This window comes from Salminus brasiliensis, chromosome 1, assembly GCF_030463535.1.
Source record: "Salminus brasiliensis chromosome 1, fSalBra1.hap2, whole genome shotgun sequence".
Classification (NCBI taxonomy): Eukaryota; Metazoa; Chordata; class Actinopteri; order Characiformes; family Bryconidae; genus Salminus; species Salminus brasiliensis.
The window spans coordinates 35,577,943-35,604,013 of NC_132878.1; the positions used below are offsets into that span (position 1 = coordinate 35,577,943).

At 40.9% G+C, this 26,071-nt stretch overlaps 1 protein-coding gene across 1 annotated transcript in view; it reads right to left on the bottom strand.

Annotated features, from left to right (window-relative positions):
• The window catches only part of map3k5 (mitogen-activated protein kinase kinase kinase 5), an 84,732-nt gene that overhangs the window by 22,273 nt on the left and 36,388 nt on the right, over positions 1-26,071 (bottom strand). The window contains exons 4-14 of the mRNA XM_072678582.1: positions 23,829-24,022; positions 19,744-19,912; positions 16,936-17,042; positions 12,664-12,834; positions 11,738-11,850; positions 8,603-8,762; positions 7,831-7,984; positions 6,682-6,789; positions 5,843-5,895; positions 3,725-3,820; positions 3,060-3,141 (exon numbers count right to left, since the gene is read on the bottom strand). Of these exons, the coding sequence (XP_072534683.1) occupies positions 3,060-3,141; positions 3,725-3,820; positions 5,843-5,895; positions 6,682-6,789; positions 7,831-7,984; positions 8,603-8,762; positions 11,738-11,850; positions 12,664-12,834; positions 16,936-17,042; positions 19,744-19,912; positions 23,829-24,022 (1,407 nt within the window). The remainder of the gene's footprint in view (positions 1-3,059; positions 3,142-3,724; positions 3,821-5,842; positions 5,896-6,681; positions 6,790-7,830; positions 7,985-8,602; positions 8,763-11,737; positions 11,851-12,663; positions 12,835-16,935; positions 17,043-19,743; positions 19,913-23,828; positions 24,023-26,071) is intronic.

The following is a 26,071-nucleotide window of genomic DNA, read 5'->3' on the forward strand; positions in this document are numbered from 1 at the left end:
TGGTGTCCTTATGAATCAAAGAAAGATTGCTAAAATCAGGATTACAGCTATAGTTCTCACAGGCGGCCTAGCTTAGTTTTGCACTAAAGCTATGAAGCTATGTGTAATGTGGTGCTCACTTACAGCGGGGTTTGAACCCAGGCCGTCATGTTGGCGGGCCGGCGCGCTACTGAAAGCGGCCAACAAATGAAATGTAAAGGGGTGGATGTAATAAACAAGGAGACGTCGCGTCTAACGCAAAATAAAGGTGGGAAACAAACAAACAAAGGACGCCAGGGGAGAGCTGGCTGCCTCTTTAACACTAGAGGGAAATACAACTAAGGGCAAAAAGGATCTCCTAAAAGAAACTGGGAAAACTGGGAAGGCAGACACTCCTGCCTTCCTCTGTAAAACTAGTGTATGTGTGCAAACATGCACACACACACACACACACACACACACACACACAGGCACACACACCAGGGAAGACAGACACTCCTGCCTTCTTCTGCTACACGGGTGTATGTGTGCTACACGCACACACACAGACACACACACTGCACAGACACAAGGAGACAGACTCGGGAGAAACACATGAAGGGCTGGTGGCAGGAGGAAGCCTTGCCCTAGAGCCACCCCTTACAGGACCCCCTTCCGACGTCCCCAACCCAGCAGCACGGTACCGACGAAACGCCCGAATGAGCTCGGGGTCCAGAATGTGGCGGGAGGGCCTTGTCAAAGCGGTCAAAGGGGCTGCCACGGAGCCAAAATTCCTCACGAACCTTCGGAAGAAGTTGGCAAAACCCAGGAAGCGCTGGACAAGGCGCAGAGAGGTTGGCCTGGGCCAGTTTTCCACGGCCGTGATTTTGGCCGGGTCCATGCGCAGGGTGTTGTGGGACACAACAAAGCACAAAAAGGAGATTGACTGTGCATGGAACTGTAATTTCTCCAGCTTGATGAACAGGTGGTTCTCCAGGAGCAACTGGAGAACCAGCCGGACGTGGGCAACGTGTTCGTCTACGGTCTTACTATAGATGAGAATGTCATCCAAATAGACGAACACGTACCTATCCAAAGCCTCCCGGAGGAACTCGTTGATATACCATTGGAAGACGGCGGGCGCATTCATCAAACCGAATGGCATGACGAGGTTCTCGTCGGTTTGAACCCAGGCCGCCGTGTTGGCGGGCCGGCGCGCTACACGTGACCAACCGGCCCAAGTGCAGAGTCTTTAATCTTAGAGCAGGCAAAACGGAAATGACAAACAAACCACAAACCACTCGAGACCGACTGCTTCCCCAAAGCAGCAGTTATAAAAGCGGCCAACAAATGAAATGTAAAGGGGTGGATGTAATAAACAAGGAGACGTCGCGTCTAACGCAAAATAAAGGTGGGAAACAAACAAACAAAGGACGCCAGGGGAGAGCTGGCTGCCTCTTAACACTAGAAGGAAAAACAACCAAGGGCAAAAAGGATCTCCCAAAAGAAACCAGAAAACTGGGAAGTTACAGGGAAGACAGACACTCCTGCCTCCCTCTGTAAAACAAGTGTATGTGTGCAAACACGCACACACCCACACACACACACAGGCACACACACCAGGGAAGACAGACACTCCTGCCTTATTCTGCTACACGGGTGTATGTGTGCTACACGCACACACACACACAGACACACACACTGCACAGACACAAGGAGACAGACTCGGAAGAAACACATGAAGGGGAGTGACACACACTCAGCCTTCAACTCGAGACTACACAGACACACACAACCAGAGTCAAAAGATCCAGCAGTGGGGCAACTGGATCGGTGTGCTAAAATAGCCTACTGCCCAGGTATAGGGAATTGGGCTCAATTGCTAGCTGGGGTGACTCGGGGCCTCCCCCTGGTGGCAGGAGGAAGCCTTGCCCTAGAGCCAACCCTTAAACTATGAAGGTAACAGTAGCTCGAAGACCTTCTAAGGTCAGTGGCATTTTGTGGGGGCAATTCTAGAAGAGTTCAGAATCAAGATGTTCTGTTTAGTACATGAAAAGAATTAGTCTAATACTAAGCATACAACTCGTTTACTATAACTTGATCAAAAAATCTCTAGTTTATTTTTGGGCAGAGATCCCAGTGGAGCTTTGATTTCAGAGTAAAGTCAAGCTTTTTTCACACTAGCTTTTTTTTTTTCAAACCTGAGAGCGCTTGCTCTGAGAGTTCGGTACATTTGGTCAAGTGTGAAAGTTTTCTTGTTTATGAGTCTGAAAGCGGCCCAGCACAGATTTCTGGTCCTCTTGAAATTTGTGGTCAATTCAAGCAGACTTTGGTGTGGTCTGCTGCAGGTGTGGAAGCTTTCCACTCCCAGCGCCATGTGTGGGTTTGTGTGATTGGTTCATTTTGTCACGTTACTGCTTCAACTTATTGCCTGTATGCAAGAACAGCTCCCTGTTTGCAGGTGCTCCTGTGTGGTGAAACCCCATGACTCCAGAAAGAACTGTTCTTCTCTGCTTGAGTGCTTGTATCCAAAGCCCTACTATTTCTCAAAAATGCACACAGAAAAGTGACGTTCGGAATTGTGCGGTCAATCCACGGTTTGTATGGAATTCTTCTGTGTGAAAGCAAACCAGCCTTTACACAAGCGCAGAATCGTTCCTGGATGCAGACTGATGTATTCAGGACAAGTCTGAAAATGACCTTATAATCAACCGCGAGCAACTGTGCTAATCACAGAGTCTAGGAAAGCTTTAGCCAAACGCGAGTATTACATCAACATAAACTAACATGAAGCTTAAACAAAGACTTTCACTTGTTATTAAAATCAAATTGCACGTTTTTTATAATGTAATGTGTTATGTCTTTATAGGTTATACATAACAGTGTTGCACTGTGAAATTTAACATTTAACTAAATTTAAAGACAGCATACATATGTTGACTGAGTGACAACATTTGTGTGGGAAAATGGGAACAAATTTTTCCCTGAGCCAATTTTAAATATGGTACATGTTTAAACACAAAACACATCTAAGTCAATCAATTACATATTCGGTTACAGCATTATGAAAGCTCATCAGAGCTACAGGTCTGTACATATACCTCTAAGGCCTCCGAATCGCACTCGGCCTCATCAGGACCTCGCCACGCTTCCTCTGTCAGACTGTTCACCAGCTCACAGAACCTGCAGAACACATGTCATGAACTCACACATGCCAAATACACATACACACAGTACACATATATGTTTAAACAAACATGAATGTATTATTTGATAAACCCTCACCTCTCCATGAGCATAAAGTGTTACACTAAACAGACATTAGAATATCTAAAACAGAAACAGAGGTCCATTTGGTCGGTTTGTATAAAAGGGAAATAAACTCTAGAAAGGTACAAACCCCCCCAGCTTTAGGCTGTGGAGCACTGGAACAGTGTCTCTACAATGATTGGACCTCCATCCGGTAACTCTGGGATGAGTTGTAGTGCCAAAACTAATCATCCAACATTTGCAACCAATATACTATAATCTAATGGATAGCTTCATCAAAGATAAAAGAGAGGTACTGCAACAAAAGGAGCACTCCCAGGTAAAAGCACATGATTCTGAAAGAAACACTGGATAAGTGTTTTGGCCATAAAGTGCATAGTAATATAAAGAATTATTTTAAATGATTTCATCTTGGTGGATTCAACCAGTGTAAACTACAGGTGTGTCCAAATAATGTAAAAAATAAAAACCATCACTGATACACACACAAACACACCTTTTGCAGTGCATCTCAGTGCAGAAGTAAATCTGAAAGTCTTCAGAGTTGTTCACTACGTAGAGGAAGGAGCTGCGCTCATCAAACTTGGAAATGCTGTTGTGGAAAATAAGAGAGAAAGTTTTTAATTAAGAACACATGAATATAAATATACTTTATATTTTACTGAAACAGGTACACATAAATCCTACTAGTACACCTAGATAGTCCACGTACACATAGGTACTATAACTACACATACTACATGTAGATAGATGCTACAAGCACACATATGTGTACCGACAAGCAAAAAGTATTCTATAAAGTACTGAAAAATGGTTCTTTGACTCAAGAGTGGAACCATTTTTGGTGCTATATAAAACCACTTTTTTTAAAAGCGCTATATGACAGCCACCTGCAAAAGATTTTCCCCTTACTGCTGCAGGTACAAAACAAGTCTGGAACAACAATTCTTCGATACAGAAGGATATCACACCAGTATCACCAGAAATGCTAGATCAGATATCAGAGAGAAAACGGGAATGAATTTGATCCAATACCATAACAAATCTAGCCTGTCAGAGCACACACTCACACTATGTGATGTGATGTCGTTAGATGTGTGTTATATCTTCCTGTGGAGAGGTAGAGTGTTGGAGTAGTTTTAGCACGAAAGAGGGAAGTGAGTTTTTGAGAATTTGATTTTTTTAAAGTAGGATCATCTAGATCACCATCATGTCCTTTAACACTCAGTGTTGACAGTGTTAAGGTGTCTTCTTAAAGTGGAAGCACCTGTGTATTTTTTCAGATCTGAAGAGAGAGCTTGTCTTTCTTTTCTTTTTCAAAGATTTACACCGTTAAAGGCTGGCCTGTCAGGTCTTGGCATGGTTGACAAGAGTTCCATTTTCTAGATCTTTGAAACACCAGTTTGGGAAACTCTTACATATGCAATCTAATTATATTGGAAATCTAAACTCCTCAGAAATATCTCCATAAAAATGAAGAACTCGTACTTGATGGCTGCTTTGGCTGGAAATGAAATAAATGAAGGGGCTCTCTGATGTTTGTACAGTCTGCAAATGCTCAAAACTGTGCATGCACGCACACACACACACACACACACATACAGAAGTAAGCAATCAACAAAGGCTTCACTGTCTGCAGTGATTGCACTCTTCATTCCAGGGACTTTCCTTTTGTAAGTGTTGTGTGTCTGTGTGTGTGGCTGGTGCTGAGAATGACTTCGACAGCTTGAGTGTTAAACAACTGTTCATTTAGTGCCATGATGAGAGTAGGAGAGACAGAATGTGTGTGTGTGTGACTTGTATTACACTCCGAGTATGCTTGCAGTGGATGTTCCCTAGCAACCCAGGAACTGTCCTGACCAATCCCAGAGCAGCAGTCAGTCAGCTGGCCTTGAAGTCATCTTCTGATCAGTCCACAGGAAGCACACTAATCCGTGCTGGACACTTACTACTTCACAGGAAGCCTTACTAATGACTGACCACGGTGTCCTGCACAACATCATTGACAGTAAGAAACCCACTGTCCACTGTTGCAGCACATTTTTAAGTGAAAATTTTGCATATAGTCCCAGGAACTTGGTTGGTGGCCAAAGTAAGTTGGTTGGTGTCCAAGTATTGACTAAGGATATTGAGGCTGGAGTTGGAGGGGCAGAACTAATCATCCAACATCAGTACCTGACTACACAAATGCTCTCATGGCTAAATGCAATACTGTCATCACAGCAAGCTGCCCATATTGTCCATAAATAGTAGAAGGCTGTACAGCTGCAGCAGAAAGGGGAGCAAACCCTCTATTAATACCTTGATTTTAAAAGAAACAAAGAATGACTCCACTTGTTTCTCACCATACAGTGTAGATCAGCATGGAAGTTTATGACCATAAGGCTAAAGAAGCTAACTACAGACACCAAATAGGTCTTGACTGATCAGCTGGGTTGTATTAAGGGGGGGCGTGTAAACGTGATTTTTCACTACATTATATCTTTAATGAGGAACCAGGAACCATAGCAGACAGCTTCTGGAGTGCAGTAGTGAGACTGATCAATTCAGAGCTTGTGTTGGAGTAGCTGTTTCAGCTCTGCCTCATCTGGTCTTTAGAGCTAGAGTGACTCACCTCACCCCCCGCACAGACGCTGCACTGAAATTCCACTCATGGATGCCCTTATTCTGTGTGCATGAGAGTGAGTGAGAGAGAGAGCGAGAGAGAGAGAGAGAGAGAGAGAGAGAGAGAGAGAGAGAGAGAGAGAGAGAGAGAGAGAGAGAGAGAAACACACATCTTCAAACTTGATCAAACATAAGAACACAATCAGCAGAGATAGACAGAGTGAAAAGGGGCATAAAGAAAGGAAGAGAGAACGAGAAAGGGACAGAAAGGGACAGAAAGGGAGACGAATAGAGAATAGAGGAAAAAGGAGAAAGGGGAAAAAGTGAAAGAGGGAGTACATGACAGAGGGGGGGGGCAGACGCGGACAAAAAGATTGAGGGAAAGAGAGGGACAGCAAGACAAGGATAGAGTGAGTGAGCATGCAGCAGAGAAAAAGGGAGGATAGACAAGGATAGAGAAGGGTAGAGGGAGGATAGGGAAAGAGGGAGAGAGAAAGAGAGAGAAAGCAGTGCAAGAGAGGCACTGTCCACTCCTAATGAGTGACTAGCAGGTGACATTAAAAGCAGGACACTGACAAGACTGAGAGTCACTGTGTGCCCATTTCCTGCAGACAGACAGATAAACTAACACACACACACACACAATGACGCAAATCTATCACAGTCATATCAGCAGAACATAAACTGGTCTGGCCACTCAATCATAAATCAGGTGTGTGATGTCATGCACAGGTGTGTACTGAAATATAAACCATTCCCTCACATCCTACATGACTGAACACAGTAAATACTAGTCAAGACTACTGAATGAATGAATGAATGAATGAATGATTTAGAATGAACACTTGCCTTGTCATCAGGAGCCACATGCCAGATGGACAGAGTGTTCTCCTCTACATCATTGTTGATTGACAGGTAAGACGGCTGGTAGACTTTAGTGGGCTCCAATATCAAAACCTGCCGCAGTCACAAATGTCCAACGTTAAAGATGATGGATGCATGATTAATTCACTTGCAAACACAGTCAAGTCATATTTATTTATAGAGCTGTGGACCCAAGTTTTTCTAATCACATAGAAAACCTTGGCAATAAAAGTTTACGCCTGTAATCCACTATGCAGCATTAAATTAAACACAAGCAAACATGAATGCAGTGAAAACTAAAAAATAATAATACATAAATTAAAATAACAATAATACTAATAATAATATGTTGTTGTTCTTAAAATTTTACTGAAAGTCTAGGGGACACTACTTTTTAACGACTTTTAAAGTTGTAACAAATTATAAAAGTCTGAGTATTTCACATTTATTAAAATTTTGCTGATTTTATGGAGATTCCAAAAAAAAAAAAAAAAAAAAAAACCTGCACACTAAATGACTACAGGTCCATACACTACACAACCTCAACCTGCTGCTGAACCGAACCAAACATGCAGGAGCTACAGATTTAACTAAAACTAAAGACACTAGAGCTGAGAAACGGCTTTGGGTGAGGTTGTGGGTGGGGAAGACAGAGTTAGCATGGTCTGAGTTGGAGGTGCACAGAACATATTGGAGGCTACCCTGCATATGAAGCATGTGATGGCTTCTTATACAAATTTCCGCTCCACCTTAAATGGTGTGGCAGTATCAGATGTTCTATTTTCACAACGTAGCTTCTGCATCATTTAAGGTGGAATAAAAAAAATAAAAATCTGCCTAAAAACAGCACTTTCTGTTCTTGGTTTTTAATGGCTACTGAATGATCTGGGACCACTCAACCAGCACAGACTCAGCTGTCAGCAAAGTTGCTCAGATCTACCACCAACAGCAGGATCTGATTTAACTTGATGAGGCACTGATTAATCAAACCAGGTGCTGGAGGATAACTGTAAATGATACCACGCTTCAATTAAGGGCAGGTTTGGAAATGGTTAAGCATGCACACTGCATATGCGTTACTGAAGGTACTGAATTGGAGTGTGTGTTACAGTGTGAGTGTGTGTGTATACGCACTGGAAAGCGGACGGATGACACATCCTTTTTGGTGGCCTCCACCATGAAGTCCATCCAGAAGTCCACTAGTTCCTGCTTGGGCCCCGGTGGCTCGGAGGACGGCTTTTTAAAGTGCTGATAGATTAAAATGGTCTCAACCAAAGAGCAGAGGTACCTGAAACGCACACGTACACAAACATATGTACATACGTTGGCCTAAAAGGTTCTAAAATGTCTAGTAACATTTCATAATTGACTTACATAAGCATTACAATAAGCATTCTGATTAGCTCTGTTTGTCTTGGATGGTTGCTCATAGAGACCAATGTATCGTATATCTGGAACAAGCATTTCTGTTTGCTTATCATTGCTAATGTGAGAGTGTGCCAGCAGAAAGTGCATCCATGTGTAAGTGTGTGTGAGCACGTGGATTCTCATATACATTAATGAGGCATGATTTGGGATCATTTGGTAATGGGGCAGTGTGCATAACAGTATATGACACCCACATAAGCAAGGCAAGTGACTTAAACCTACATCTACATTTACAAAGGTGCATTCCAGCAAATGTCAGCAATCATAACTCTTCCTAGGGCGAAACTACATCAAAATATACATAAACAGCTTTTAGAACATCTGATTGTTGTTGGAATAAGCCTTTATTAATGTTTCTGTAGATTTATGTCAGTTATTATAAACGGCTTATGAACAATGCCCTTCAGTAATGTGTTATTGATCATTTTGATTAAACAACATGTCATGTATCGGTGTGTGACAGTGAATACATACGTACCAGACAGGAGCTTTAAGTTTGAAGAGCTTTTCAGAGGCGTGAATGACGCGGGTGTTGTCACAGGCCAGTATGCTAGCTCCCAAGAAGAAGCCCACATCCCAGTAACTCTGTAGCTTATCCAGACTGCCCTTCTTTCCCAGCAGACTGCTCAACTTCACACCTACAAAACACACACAGATACACACAGGTATGTTTACTGTTTACACAATGTCAGGACACGAGGTCATAGGTCACATATACATCCTATATGTATCACATCTGTGTAACTACTTGCATGCAATAACAGCCAGTGTCATACATTACATTCACTCAAATATGAAGTGAATAACACTGATTATCCCCTAACAATAGCACATATCAAGATCTGGGACAGATGTTAGAAAGATACAGAGCAGTAGGTTCTTGTAGTAGTTATGTTGGATACAATGGTCAGGTTTCTGAAGACCAGTTTCAGTTTTGCTTCATCTCTTCACAGATTATGGCTTCTGTGAGGAAGCTGAAACTTGGGCATCAGTGGACCTTCAAATAGTCCACCAAGGCTTGGTTTCAAAAGAAGTCCTGGAAGATTCTGGAGTGGCCGTCACAGTCGCCTGACCAGAACCCCATAGAAAATATTTGGTGGGATTTGAAGAAGGTGGTTGCAGCAGCAAACCCAAGACCCAAGACCAAGAGAACTGGAGGCCACTGCCCATGAGGAATGGGCAAAGATTCCTCGCTGTGTCTGGCAATGCATACTAAATACAAAATACTAAGGCATTGTTGTAAAGGCGCTTGTTCTATTAGTGTGTTGAGCCATTTAAATTGTTCTTGTTTGATTGGTTATATATATTAACCTAATAATATTGGTTAAATATTTTAACATTTAAATATAATAAAAAAAACAAAATCTTATTTGCTGAAAATGCAAATGAACATGTTCTCAGGCACATTTTACTGAATATTGCAAACTTCCATTTGCTCATCCCTACATAAATATATATATATTTTCAGTTAATCTCTTTTACTCATACAGATGGAATTACAACACACACAGACACAGATCAAAGTTATTCCACACTGTACTGCTCCAAGTTAGATATAAACACAGACATACAGACAGACAGACCGACAGACAGACCGACAGACAGACCGACAGAGGACTCAACCTCATTCTCTTTATTCTTCCACTCTTCCTGAAGTTACTTCTGTTTACATATTCATATATTCCTCCCCTTCCCACGTTGAGTCTCTCTCCATGGCTTTCTGCCCTGTGTTTGCTTTTGGAGGCCACACTAAGCTCCTTAAACACCATGTTTGATATTAGTCACTCAGCTAGCTGATCGCTAGCTTCCAAAAATGCCTCCAAATGCTCCTCATGTAAACGAAATCTGCTTGACATAGAGCAGTGCAATGAAGCGTCCACATTGTTGGTGCCCTGCTGACGGTACTTGACCAAGCTCCAAACACACACATGCATGTAGTGCATAAACACACTGGTACACACTAACTCAGAGAAGCCATCAGCCTGTTCTACATGTGCCAGACACACTGTTGGCATAAAATTACACATTACCTTGTCAACATGTTCACCACCACAGACCTTTCACTACACACTGTTTAGGAAACTCTATTTTCTGACCTCTTAGAACGCAATGTTATGGCAAGGCTGCTCGGTATTGTGCCTGCAGCTTATTGTCTTGTTAGTGTCATTGTCTCATCGCAAAACACTATTAGTTAAAAAATATGCGAGGACAGTTTGGTTCCAATTTCTTTTTCAGAGTTTGTCACATATGGCAAGATTTAAGGCTGTAGCAATTTTAGAGCAGTATCGCACACAAAACACTCCTATTTTAAGAGTCAATACTTTTTCCACCAACTCATACTTTTACATTCTCTAGATTTCTCTAATTGGGCTAAGTGGGCTGCTGAAATGGGAGATACTGAGAGTAGCATGATCTTGATGTGCTCCTGAACTAAACCTACTAACTATGCTACTGGATCTATACAGACAGCAGTGGTTTATGCAATTCATCACTGCTGAAACATTTTCCACATCAATCATTTTACACTGACTTTCAGTACAAGTTTAGGAAAGTTTCACTTCTCCTAAAAAAGTTGCAAAGTTTGTGGAGGTACAGAGGTTTTGTTTTTCATCAGAGACAAATTATGAACCTGCAAAGAATCACCAGGAGCACAGAGGGAAGTGAATGATGAAGACTAACATCAGGAAAGGGAATGTTGCAACTTAGAGTGGGGCTATACACAGACAAGCCAAAAGTCATGGGAACCGTTACCTTAGAGGACAGCTTTGGAATGTCCACACCTGTGTAAGGTGTGCTATCTTGTAAGTTGGACACGGCTGAACACGGCTTATACGGCTTATAGCAAGGCAACATGAATAATTGAGGTTCGAGCAAGGCCTGCTAGTGGGTTGTGCAGGCATTTAACATTCTTCGATCCACAGTTTCACGAATGTACCAGGAGATACTGGGTCCAGTGGGTGCAAACAGACAAACGACACTGGCACATTTAATACTGGAGGTCCAACACGCATATCCAGGAGGTCAGTGTGGTGTTTCTTAGCTTCCATGGTAAAAGTCATGGGCAGCTGGATAGGACTATGATAAAATATGCTGATGTCAAGTGATCCCTTGAACCAATCACAATTAGAACAGAGTTCAAACAAGCTAACTAGGATTGTTAAACACACTTCACTGACCCCTTACCTGCAGTGCCTACATTTGAAAGATCAATTTATCCCCATTATTCAATGTCTTACACAGATTTAAAGTTCAAGCTCTGCCAGAAATAAAAGCTTATCATTGTATTTGTATCTTCAAAACTGACTTAATTTAATGATTACCAAGTTTAGAAATCTTAAACAACTGAGTTTTAATATAATTTTTAGAATAAAATTGGAAACAGTTGACAGCCTTTTAACACAACAGCAGACTGGATTTAATAATTCTGCATCAAACTGGGACTGACTGAATGTTTTCAAAGTCCAACTGGCTCCATCTCCAGTTCGCTGGACAGCATCTACCTCATTCAGTTTAAAGTAGGTTATCTTGATGACCAAGCCAGAGAGAGAGGCCAAGGATCGCAATTGCTCTTTTCACTGTCCCCCCACTGCTGCACTCCTGGCCCAATACACACCTACTTTACGCAGCTCGAAAGAAGAGTCGAACTGGTGGCCTGCAGCCAGCAAAAGCACTGCGTAGTTGATGCCAGAGTGAAGAGTGGGCTCCGATTCAAAACCTCTTCTGAACCTGCAGGGGGGTGGAGAAAGAGGGGGAGAGAGAAAAGAAAGGACAAAAATAAAGCTGTATGTTAAGGATACAAATGTAAATCAGTATGAATCATGAAACCTGAAATCCCATCACATTTTGAAGTGATTATTTTATGTGATAATTTTTACATTTGATAAAAGCATGTTCTTTTCAGTTCAAAAAGTGAAAGCATATTTTACTGAATAACAGTATGAATTATGCAATACAATTCTAATATAACACTTATGTCATGAACCCTGCTACATAACACTGACATGGCCATGCCATAAACATATGCCATGCATTGTCATGTTATGTACAGTAATTTACTGGTAATGGCAACATTACACATCTGTCATGAATGCATGATACTGTGATTGAGGTCATGACACGACATGTAATGAACTTAAACATGTCATGGCAGGTGTCTTATGCTGTCATAAGACACTAAATAATATAGCATCTGTTCATCATTTAAATTACAGATCCTAAAAAACATACAGTTGAAGTACTGGAGCCCTTTTTTGGTGCTATATAAAATGATTTTAAAAAAGGCTATCTACATGAGGTTTCTCACCTAGGCAAAGAACTACTTAAGCATTTCAATGGTTTCTTAAGCTATTATGCACATACAGAGAAGCACTGCCTTTACTAAAGTGGGTGATGATGTGGGTGTACTATAATGCAGTCACTCAAAACCCTGTTGTGGTGCTGTCATTGGCAGTTGTTATAACTCCACCACACTTCCCTGAGCGTTACAAGGATGTTGTAAAAGCCTAAAAAAGGCGTGTGTGTGAGTGTGTGTGCACTCACCACTGTATGCTGTTGTCTCTGCTTTCAGTGTCAGTGAAGTGGGAGTCCAGAAACATGTCCTTATAGATGCGCCCCACCATACAATAAATATCAGAGGCCACCTGCTCCTCACTTTCTACCAGCGGCAGCATGATATCCAGAGCCTTCTGCCGGTCTCCAGGCTGATTCCTCCTACAGAGAAAAGAATGAAACAGTATATTAAGTTAATTTATTAACTACACATTTCACTTTATTAACTACACATTTCCTTCATATGTGTGTACATTTCAGTTTCTGAAATGACAAATGTTGAAATGACAAAACTAATAATTTCAGGACATACCAATGATGGGTACATTAAAGCGATTATGCTGCAGATCTCCTAAATGCAATGACTGCCTGACATCTGTGATTTAAAGACAACGCCAGGTGCTGACTATCTTTTCTGGTGATGCTTTGCCAAGTCTCTAATTAAGCCATCTTCAGCACTTGCATATATCAGGCCTTGTTCTCTGAAGTTTTCTCTTCAGCAAATAGAACGCATGCTCTGTTGGATTTAACGCGGATGACTGGCTTGGGATCATTATCTTGCTGTAGGATAAAGTGTTGCCCTGCCAGTTTGGAGGTATTTACTGGAACTTGAGTAGATAAGATGTTCCTGTACACCTCACTGTACAGAACTCATTGTGCGACTTTCTTCAGCAGTTACATCATCAATGATGATAAATGCACCAGTACTTGTGGCAGCCATACATGCTCCAGCCAACACCCCCACCACCATGTTTCACAGATGAGGTGGTATGCTTTGGGTCATGTGCACACACACTCTGATCGAGATTAATCTTGATCTTATCTGTCCACAAGATCATTTCCCCCGAATTCTGTGGCTCTTTTAGGTAATTTTTTGCAAACTGTAATCTGGTCATTCTGTTAAGTGGTTTTGTACCTTGCAGTTGTCTCTGTATTTCTGTTCATTAAGTCCTCAGTGGACTTCCTAAATCCTGCTAAAAACAGCAAATTTGTCTTTACCATAGTGAGGATATCTCTGCCATCAGCAGTGGAGGTCTTCCTTGGCCTACCATTTGCGATTACCAGTGTGTTCTTTCTCCTTAAGGATATTCCACACAGTTGATTTTGGTAATCCCAAGGTCTGAACGATGTCTCTAATGGTTTTATTCTTGTTTTTCAGCCTCATAATAGCTTCTTTCTTCTGACTGTTATTGGCACATTGTTCTGGCTCTTGTCCTCATGTTGAACAATGGCAACTACAGACTCCAAAAGTGTTTGAAAGCTTAGAAGCAAGCCTAGGTATCTCATAACAGCAATGGAACACACTTGTAAAGCCAAATGTCCCAGACATTATGGTGTCCTGAAATAAAGAGGGAGTGTGTGAAAAAGGTGTTGTCATTTTAACATGGAGAAACTGAAATGTATGCATTACCTATAAATGAAAGTCTGAAATTAGTACTTTATTCACAACTGATCACTGAGGGTGATTTCGCACATTGCTGTTTTTTACTTTTTGATATACTGTGAATCTGGCAGTAGTTCTTTACATGGTCATGATGAATGGACCAATAGAAATTAGTTTTTTGCTTCTCCTGTAAAGGTGTGTCACAGTGATGATGAGATGCATGTTGGCTTGTGCAGTTATGTGAGTGTGGGTACTTTGTATATATTTTTAATATTGTATTTTTTTTTTTTTCTGTTCTCCATGAACATTATCGGTACTGGTATTAAGCACTTTATTATTTGCTTTGGTAGTAGATGTTATTAACAATGCATGCCAGTGAAGTTACTAGAAATAAAACTAGAAGATTCAGAGATAGAGAGAGAGATGAGAGAGAGGGAGAGAGGGAGAGAGAGAGCAAGAGAGAGAGGAAGTGAAGAAAAATAATATTAGAAACGACAGTGGTCATTCTTTAACCTCACTGACCCACACTGAACACAGCTCAGGGTTTATCCTAATGTAAAGTGGGAAGGAGACCTGGGAACAACGCTGCTATGGGTTTATCATATAAACACACACACACACACACACACACACACACACACACACACACACACACACACACACACACACACACACGCATATACACTGTGCTGAATCATGTGGTTTGCAGCCACTCATCGGGCACAGACAGGGTGATGTCATCTATCACTTATTCCAAACCTGCTGATCCAATACAAGCCTAAAGAATGACCACAGTGTCCACCAGCCTTCACCACAAACAAAACAGGAGGGAGAGACAGAGACAGAGGGATAGAGAGAGACACACACACAGAGAAAGAAATAGAGGGAGAGAGTCAGTGAGTGAGAGAGGGAGAGAGAGGAAGAGAGGAAGGATCAGGCTGGTGGATTAGAGTGCTGTTTGCTCTCGTGAGATTAACCCAATTACTTTGTAAATTCTCTCTCAGTACACAACGACTTGTTGCACTCAACCCTGTGCCTATTCAACGTGATTACAGATTGCGCCCCACCTCATATGTGCTTGCGTTGAGACAACCTGTTTATTTATCAGTATTGTTGAAAGTTTCATCAATAAATGCTTTTGTAAATGGCAGCAGTAGAAGATAATGAGCATTACATCCATAATAAAATTTTACTGCATTAAAAAGGCAGTTTCATTTTCCTACTGTAATGCAACGTTGCTCACACAACTGTACATGTTTGTTTGTACTGTTTTACTTAAGTGGATGTAAATTACTGTTTACTGACATAATTTAACATATTGGGGAGAAAATGGCATTTGTTTGATGCTCTTATCCTATATATCATGTTACACAGGTAGGAGGAAGGAGAGTTCGGAGTCTTGCACAAAGGTTCTTATTGCTTGGCTGGGGAATCAAACCCTGGTCTACCACAAGGAGGGCAGTGCCGTTACCCACTATACCAACCGTTACAACACTAAGGCTACATTTACACAGCAGGTAAAGTGGCCATAATCTGATCTTTTATGCTACATGTGGCACAGATGTGCTATCTGTGTGACAGTGTGAACGGCTAAAAACAATAACGGTAACAAATCTGCGGTACTGAAAACATATCCATACATACATATCCAATACATGGCAATACGTCATAGTCTGGACAGCCAGACAGGAATTTATGCCCTTTATGTCAATCGAAATTCACAAAATTGAAATCCACAAAATCGAAATCCACAAAACGGATGACAGCAGTGAGAGAGTGAATGCGCACCATTTAAGGAACAGGAACTGTTCAGATAAATGTTGGATATAGGTCACATTAGTAATTCTTCTTACTTTAATAACTTTACATAAATAATAAATAAAGGGGAGCTCCATTTCACTGTTGCTGTTGTTAGTTTGTTGCTGGTTGGTGTATCCAAAAGTCTACAACAATAGCGGTCCACATAGTCCGCCAGGGTTAACAAAGAGAGTTTGCCCCCCTTTTTTATTCCATTAAATGCTCTTGGTGAAAGGCTTTCCACTAGATTGTGGAACACTGCTTTGAGGATTTGATTGCACATTCAGCCACATTTTGGTCCAACTCATGGTACCCCAGAGTATCCCAAAGGTACTGGATGGAGCTCCATCACTCCAGAGTTCCACTGCTTCACAGCCCCCTGCTGGAGAGCATTATACCCCTCTAGCCAATGCTTGGCATCGGGCACAGCACCCTTGCAGCCTACAAAGATATCGCAACTCTCTACAATACAGACAAATCAGATCCCCTCATTCCCTAGACCAGCATTAGACTAGCATTCTGCTGGTTCATCTGTCACCGTGGAACTGCATCACCATGAGTTTGCGCTTTTCTCTTCTCTCACACAGATGAGTCACTCGACACTTCTGGCTCAGAGGCTGAACATGATAAAGCGTCCCCGGGGCGACAATTACCAGAGAATTTAACGTTCCCATGAGAGCTCTGCTGAATCCCCCCGCCTTGTAGCGTCCGTCTGATCTCATACAGCAAACGAGCACAATTAAGCCTCTCTCCGCATTACAGACAGCTATTTTTGTGATTGCTAGTGCTTTAATGGAGGCGGAAACTACTTTAATAACTTTGTATATTGCTCTGGAGGCGTCTGGGAAAAATAAAAAGGTGGCTGCAAAGACATTTCCTCGGGTATTACCACAGTAGACATGTCTTAGGGATCAATATTGTGGAGAATAAAACACGCTCCTACACATTGCAAATCAAGACAAAAGCCCACAAATATTTGAAAAACATCTGCATATTCACACAGTGTCGGTCTTGTCCAACACAAACCAATTGGCTGCACAGGTGCAGAGTGACATACATGCACATTCATACACGTGTCTCACCTGTTCAGAGCAAAAGCATAGTGGAACTTCACATGAGGATGGGCCACGGGGTCAAACGTTGGGAGCTTTTCCAGAGTTTCGACCAGCTTCACAATAGATTCATAATCCTGCAAACAAATAAATAAGTAAATGAATAAATATTCAAATAAATACAAAAAAAATATATATATATATTAATCTCCACATAGAATAGGCACTTCAGCCCAACACTTTCCCGGTGTAGCTGCCAAAAATGGACCAGCCTATTCAGTACCTGATGGCCATGGTCTAAACCTGATCTGTCCTAGGAGTCCTTCAAGCTTAAAGTACGGCTTGGCGTGATGTATGGAAGACGATCATCTGGATTTCTCTCTGTCCTCGCACTGAAGTGGTGGAACATACTTTCCTTGGGTGTTCTAATAGCGGAGTCTTCAAACGTAGACTAAGAACTTGGAACTCAGCACTAATTCTTCACTTATCAAGACTTGCTACTGCACTCATGACTTACTTTGGTGTTCAGACACAGTGTAGCATACATAGGTAGCTGTTGAGGACTATGCATCTGTTGTATCCAGGTATCCACATGGACCTTTGCATTTGGCACTACGTTTAGAGGTATCTCTGCATTCTAGCCAATTCAATGAAGAGCATCTGTTAGATGCCATAAATGAAATATAAATATAAATACCTATGGGCTTGAGCTGGGCAACCGAGAACAAAAGTAAATGCTTTATTGAGTGCCTTCATACTTATACATAAAGGGACGCTTGAGCCTAAAGCTACTGTTTAATGTTATTCATTATGTAACATTCTGCAGCGCAGCACTGCATCCCTCAGTCTCATCGGTTGGACAGAATTCATTTTTTCTCTCTCACTACAAATCCCAGCATGCATTATGCAAATATGTCACCCAAACATTGGGAATATCTCTGCAGTGCTTAACTGAGTCTAACTGTAAGCATAGCCACTAATGTAGAGACTAGAGTCTAATTAAGATTACGATATTTGCAGCTTCTCAGAGCAGTAAGTTTAAACATCTGGCATCCAGAAAATGTCCATCCTAAAGCACTTTTTTTAAAGGTTCAGATCAATCTCTGTGTGTCCTGGTCCTCCAGTGGTCTGGGATTTGCTTCTACTGAACTCCGGTGTGGCCCGCTGCAGGTATGGAAGCTATCCACTCCTGGCGCTGCATGTAAGGTTACTCCAGAAAGGGCCATTCTTTGCTGCTTGAGTGTTCGTATCCATGGAAAATAAGGAAAATCGGTCCTGGGTGCGGACTTGTGTATTAGTGTGAAAACACCCTAAAATGTAATATTTCAGATCCACTACACTTTGTGCTTTGCTGGACTTTGCTAGTACAACTTGTTTGCTAGTTAGCGAGCTAAAGGCTGCAAGGCTTACAAAAACCAAAGCTTGCAGCCAGACTAAGAAACTACTTGTCAACTTGTCAAAGCCTCACTGAGGCTACTGTTAGCCTTAAATTGAAAACATCTTGAGGTCCTCTTCTCCTCTGACCACTTCTGTAATGTAGGTCTGACACACTGAGGCTTTAGATGGATTGAGGCGGCACTAAACTCACACACATGCTCTGGTTATGATTCCAGCAGCGTGTATAACTGGTGTTATGGCCGTAATATTACAAAGCTTCTTAAACCCTGGAGAAAATGCTGAATCGAATATTGGAGGGGGAAAGAAGTGAATCTGAAATTAAGTGTGTTTCTTGATGTGGGGAAAAAGAGAGCCTAGTGGTCCACTTTTAGATGCTGTAAGATGTGAAGTGATTCAGTTAAAAAAAGGGCATTTTGAAGGACATATTGGATCCTTCTTGATATCAAAATTGAAATAGAACAAGTGGTTTTAAAATCAGCAGTAGTCGGTCATTCAATTCACCATGCATTATTAACCTTCTTGCATTATGCTCTTAATCCGCTGCACAGCATGTGCACACTCATAACAAGGTAAATAATTCAGCTGTTGTTGTTGTTATTTATTAATGAGACATGAGGCAGTGGCTGAGCACATGGGAAAGTGTTAATGGAAGGGCAATCAAGGAAAGAATGTCTTATTTTACTTCTTTTAGATCAAACTTTGCTCTAACTCTCAATTTATTAAACCTGGGAGCAACAGTGCTACCTGGGACAGGGGAGGGTTACGTGCCTTGTCCAACAGAGAGTACTCGGTTAGTCCTAGGATTTGAACCTGCAAAGGGTTGCTGGCACATCTTTTTTACTACTAAGCTACTTGCCTTCCTTATCTCACTTCTATCTCCTTCAGATTTTTCTGCCATGCTAGTGATCTCTCCTGTCTCACTTACTGCTCATATCTCCATCAGACAACATCTGTTTTCATTACTTGTGGTTTGAACCTGTAACCTTCCAGTTGCCAGTGCACCTCTCTTATCACTATGCTTCCTATGTCCATCACTGGCCTACACAGAGCAAGGTTTGTACACTTGAAATGGGACTTCCAGGTTATCCTCCATTAGTCTAGAGTGACTTTGCATGCAGCAAACTGGAAACCTAGGGCCATAAGGCTGAATCCAAGCAAAGCCTAGAGAGACAGATAAACCATGAATAGGCAGCTTTTAGCCCTCTTAGGTTTCTCAGGGCATATACAGCTCTTCTTTCAATTCCTTTCATTATCCCTAGTAGTTCATTTAAACAAGGGGATTAATTTTGCGGAAAGTTCAATTGTTTCTTCCCAGGCCACATTTATATTGTAGGTACAAGAGGAGATATTGTGGTGTCATTGTTTAACATGGAAAACAACTGGAAAAGTCAGAATTACATTCCCAAACAGGTCAAAATAGATCTTCTGCAATGATATTACCTGTATATCTCTGTACGACAGTAGCAGATTGATCACGATGTCGGCCGACAGGCACTCCACATTGTCCAACCGCTGCTGGATGCGTCCTAACTCAGTTGCGAGCTCCGCCCCCGTGTACAGCTCCCTCGCTTTGCGGATCTCGTTGAGTATTGTCTCCCGGAAGTACTGGCTACACAGAGAAACAACAAAAATACACCACGATGACATCAGCAGTCATTATCCTGGCATTGTCACTCCAGAGGGCTCCAGATACGTCCTGAAGTACCCCCAGTCAGGCCACATCCTGTTCACTTACAGCTGTCATACACTTGAGCCATATAATCTGCTTTTATGATGCTGGATTGCTAGCCCAGTAGTGCTGGGAGATTGAACTAAACAAACGCAGGTGATTCAGCAGATATAAATAGGCTAAAATCATCTGCCTTTTTTATTCTCTCTACATTTGTAACACAATATAAATAAATGTTACATTTATCTGTAATGTAAAAAAGGTAGATTTATTTCCAATTTCTATTATTAGATTATACATATTCTGCAATGTCAGATCTGCAAATTACACATACTGTATATCTGCCCACAATTTAATATATGCCAAGTATGTGCCAAGTATATGCCACGATCAATCCTTTTCTTCACAACAACTTCTCATACAAAGTACATGGATCATTCTTCACCTTAAAATATGCCTAATATTGAGTAGGTCCCACAAAAACTCAACAACAAGATATATATATATGTATATATATATATATATATATATATATATATATACACACACACACACAAACCGGATTCCAAAAAAGTTGGGACACTAAACAAATTATGAATAAAAACTGAATGCAATGAAATTTTGAATCAACATATTTCTCCTTTAAAATGTTACATTTACTCAGATTAAACTTTTGATCTGTCATCTATGTTCTATTACAAATAAAATATTGACATTTGCCATCTCCACATTATTGCATTCAGTTTTCACAATTTGTTTAGTGTCCCAACTTTTTTGGAATCCGGTTTGCATATATATATATATATATATATATAAGTCTTACAAATGCACAATCCAGAATCCAAAAGCTATAATAATACTGGTTAAACTCAGTCACATACAAAACTACTTTTTTGTATTATTAACAACACCATTTTCTTACAAAGGATATTTGCACATTTACTTTTTAAGTTAATAATTGAAGTATATTTGGAACTGACACTTCTACTAGGAAGTCAATTATGTGTTTTAAGCAGCTATATTCTTTAAATTTCTACTCCGGGCCAAACTGGCAAGAAGATAGCTCTGCATTCTGTATTCATCTGATGTCTCATATAATGCTTGAGAAACTTGTTAGCGCAGTAGGAGACATGAGGTCTCTCAGACGCGTTTACATTCGCACACACACACACACACACACACACACACACACACACACACACACACACACACACACACACACACACACACCTTAACCCACATACCAGCATCATTTGAAATTCAAGCAGTAATCTGAGAACGCATTGCTGTTTACGAGTCATCTGCTGAACGGTGAGGCCTGGTGTCGATTTTACTGATTCAATTTTCAAGCAAGCAAGTTACGATATTGAACTGTGGTTCATTTAAATGATATTGAACTAGATTATGGTTAGTTTCTCATACTCCAAGCCCTCTGGTCCACATTACAAGTAGTTTGATTGTTTTGTTTTTGTTTTGTTTGTTTTTTCAACTGCCTAGTGATTTTTATTTCTTTAAATTGTAAAACAGAAAAAAATTGTAAAAACAATTGAATCCTCTGGTATGAGGGCTTAGAAATCTTTGGACAGGATAACATTCAACATGTGCTTACGTATTATTTTTACTTCATTCAAAAGTAACAAGCGAAAGTAGGGATGAGTTTGATACTGAGGAGGTGGGGTAAATTTCCCACATGTTGTCTTAAAGCCTTATGATTGATTCACATAGGATAAGAAACCTTGGTATAAATTCCAGTGACGTGAGTGTCACACCACATCAGAACATACAAATCTGTCATTTCTATTTTAAATTAAATGTCTACAATGTAAACAAAGCCATTTAGAGGTGTTTGATATAAAACACAAACTGTATATATTTTTATAAAACTTACAAATATATGTGATTACTTGAATATGCTGCCTAATATCACATTTAACCATTTAATTTTTGTACATTACATATTACACTTAGAAGGCACAATTAGGTTTACTGATGGTTTTGGATAAAGGTAAAGGAAATGTATATATTTTTCTGTGACATTGCAAACGCTTGGTTTCATTCATCACCACTGTAATGAAATACAAGTTGACTCCTTTAGCTTGAATAAGAAGCTATAATAATGAAGATATCCCCAAGCTTTTAGCAGGTTGTCTAAGTACGATCACAAAATAGCAACTTTGGAAAAAGCAAATAAACAGCAGCTGCAACCCTGAGATTTGGTGGGTTAGATTAAGAACAGTGATTGAAATGTTCCAATCTTCATAATGTAGGTTAGCAACTGCTCAGAGTTCAGTAATAAAGGGCAGCTTTTATCACAGACACACCGCTCTGCTCATCTCCATTATTGCCATGGAGACGTGGAGGGGAGAGTGAAACGGGGTGAAAGGCAAAGAACAGGAAGTATCTGGGAGGGTGCCAGACGATAAGCCAAGCGCCAAATTTGTGCTTATCATACTCAAACTTTACCCCACTCGACCCTGGAGTAAGAACAGTACACGCGCACAAACACACACTCCCACGCACGCAGGTTTGTTTTTATACCTTGTTAGGATACAGAGTGATACATGTGCATACATAAATAAATAATGTGGCCTGTCACAATAACTACGTAATGGACTTATCTTACAATATATAGACATGACCTCAATCATGTCCTTGCGTGTTTGTCTACATAAGAATGAAGGTCATCAATATTGTAGCCAGTTGTGCTGTTCTGCTCTCTCGTCTGCCCTCTGTCAAAGGTGGAGACTGAGTCATTGAGCAGCAGCGATCTACTGTGTAGGAAAAGAGTGAAGTGCGTGCAAGTACCAATGTATCGATAACAGCACCTCCATACACAAAAGAGTGAGCTGCGACAGGTGAAGACATCAGGGGTGTAATTGCATTATTATGCAATTATATTATCACTATATTAGCGGCTTACACTGACATTTATCACAATTACTTATGGAACAATATATCGTCCAATATATCGTGCAAGTACCTGCATGTAGTAATCTCCTGTTACATTAACGTACATTTATGATTAGATCACACAAAGGTCACAAAGATTCTTGGAGGTATACAGGTGATGCATTTAATCCCATGAACGCTGCACCAGTTGTTAAGCATGGTGGTAGTAGCTGGTGGTGGAAGTCTGGGGCTGTTTTAAAACCGGTACATTGCACACTGTAAAATAATGAAAGAGGACAACTACCTCAGAATTCTTCAGACGGTTGAAACTTAAAGACAACTGGGTGTTTTCTAACAAGACAATGACCCCAAATGCTTGTGGAATGGATAAAGAAGGCTAACATTAAGCTTTTAGAATGGCCTTCTACTAAGTCCTAACCTTAACCCTAATGAAAACATGTGGACTGTCTTTAAAAGTCAGATTTGTGCCAGGAAACCAACCAATTTAACTGAACCCGGCCAATTCTGCCATAAAGGGTGTTCAGATTTTTAACCTTAATTCTGCCAGAAACTTGTTGATGGCTACCAAAAGCCTTTGGGGTCAATGTGCAACTTGCTAAAGCACATTTAACAAAATTCTATGTAGTGTAGAGTCTGAGCCTGTGTTGCGCTCAAAAAACCTGAGCTCTCTTTTAGCCTAACAGCCATGACTCACGACTCTATCAGTGTGACAAAGAGGAACTCACACATTGTACAAACACACACACATAGAACCACCACCAAACCCCTCCAACTCTCCATTTCTCTGTACGTTCCCTGTGATGAGTAACGTGGTGTAATCATTAACACTATTAAGAACATGCAATCATAAATCAAAAATCTAACACCAGGGCAATAAAGGCAGAGAGAAGACAATATGTGTGTTTATATACACTGTAAGTGTGTGTGTGTGTATATGTGTCCTCACCAGGAGCTGGTCTGTGTTACAGTTAGTATCTGGATAAGGCGGTCCAGCAGGGGCATGCAGATGGGTCCGAGCAGAGCCTCGAAGCTGGGCTGCATCAGCTCACTGAGCCCCTTCATCAGACTGCTCTCACAGCAGTACACCTTATTCTGAGGGGTCACCATGTATGGGATGAACAGGTAGTTAGCCGCACACGTCTAGAGGGAGAGAGATAGAATGAGAGAGAGACATGGAGAGAAACTGTGTGAGACAGATACAGATACAAGCTCAGTCGTCTAAGTCATCTAAAATAAAATGTTATGGTTGTTTCAAACATAAAAGTCATCAAAGTAGATATGTCTGAATTCTGAATGTTTAATCAAATCTTGAGATCTTGAGACCTTGAGATCTTAAGACACTAAATAATTCTGCACATCTGATGTTGGAGAACACCTTGATTTGTTTGTTTTTTGTCATTTTTAATATTAAGTAACATTTGATTTCCCACTTTTCAGTTAAGTAAGAAATAACTTTCAACGGTTTTGTTAAAAAAATAAAAAAATAAAATAAAAATAAAAAAACACTAGTGGGCCCACACTTCAATATTTCACTCTCACTATTTTTTGGATAACTTGCATAACCCAGCCTAGACCAGCTTTTGCAGATAGTTTGAGATCGTGGTGGCCAAGCTGGTTGAACAACAGCTGGTTAAGCAGGTAGGTCAACTTTGCTTTTGTATTCATTTGAGCTTGATGGTTCAGAAAGTCTAAAAGATGGTCATGCTGGTTGACCAGTGCTGGTCCAGTTAATAATGATGATGGATCAACTCTGTGATGCTGGTGAACCAGCTTGGTGATGGTGGTTAATCCGGTGGACCTGCTTGGCTACATGCTGGTAGAACATCAAACTCAAATGAAAACATAATCTATGCCAGGCCGTTTGACCAGTTTGGTCAAGATGGCCGTGCTGTTGGACCAGATCAGCCATACTGGTGAATCAACAATCAAACTCAAATTGAAACATATTCTATGTCATGCTGGACAACCGGTTTCGTAAACCTAGCTCAGTTATGCTGGCGGACAAGTTTGGTCATGCTGGTCAAGGTTGGCCAGTGTGAAGGGTTAAGAGCAAAGGTGATAAACCAGCTTAACAACTGTGATCTAGCCAGGCTGTTGAAGAGGTCAATATAGGACACCCATGTCCTTATATGTTGAGCGTTTACATTTAGAAAAGCCTAGCATCGCCAAGCTTTCAACAAGCGGTGTAGTTCCACTCTCCCTGACAGAACTGTAAAAAATAAATTATGTGGTTTTCCTCCAACAATAAAGGGATAGATCCTATCAAACACATCCAAAACAGGTTCTAAACATCAGCATAAGACATATGAACATCTGACAGGTGTTAAACAGCGTATGTTTAACATTGCAAGAACCAGCATGTCATGCTAAACGCATGTGACAAGACATAACGGATTCACAGCATGAGGACATCTATATGTTCCAGTCTACTGAGACATGGAGAGAAAGTAAAACTCATATTCAGGATACAAAAAAAATAGCAGGGAGCATTCCAGCGCCTGGGGCCAGCAATACAACACACGCACGCTGTTCTATATATACACCTGTCCTATGAGACCTACACTTGACTGCATCACCTGACGCCATATTGCAAGCTCATTCATATTTTAGGCTGTCAGGGACACTCAGAGAGAAGCAGAGTGAGACCGAGAGACAGAGTGTGTATGTGCGTGTGGATCTGTAAGATGTCAATCATTGCAAGTAATGTGGAAATGACTGTTTCCAAGAGGAAACTCCAGAGCTCAATGTTATCACTGATCAATCATCTGAAGTAGCATAACAAAAGCACGCTGTTTGATGTTATCTGACTATTAAGAGCTTATTAAAACAAGTAAAGAAATTCTGTCAAAAAACAATGAAAATAAGGAAGAGTGAATGATGAATGACCATGCAAAAAAATGCCACACTTTTTTGAAGTTGAACAGATTTGAAGTTTTAGGTACCTTTGGAATCACTTTACCTGGATGGTCCATTACAGATGCCTCAAAGATGCTCACCTGGCATTTACCTGCCTTGACCTGAATGTATATTAAATGCAACTGAACTCTAAGCTGATTGTAAATGATTGTCTATTTGGTTTAGGGTTTAGGGATTTAGGGACTTGAGACTCTGACTCCTACCCAGGTACTTAAGACTGTAGTCCCATCCCAGTTTTTATCCCAGAGACTCACGCAGACCTGCATGCAAGAG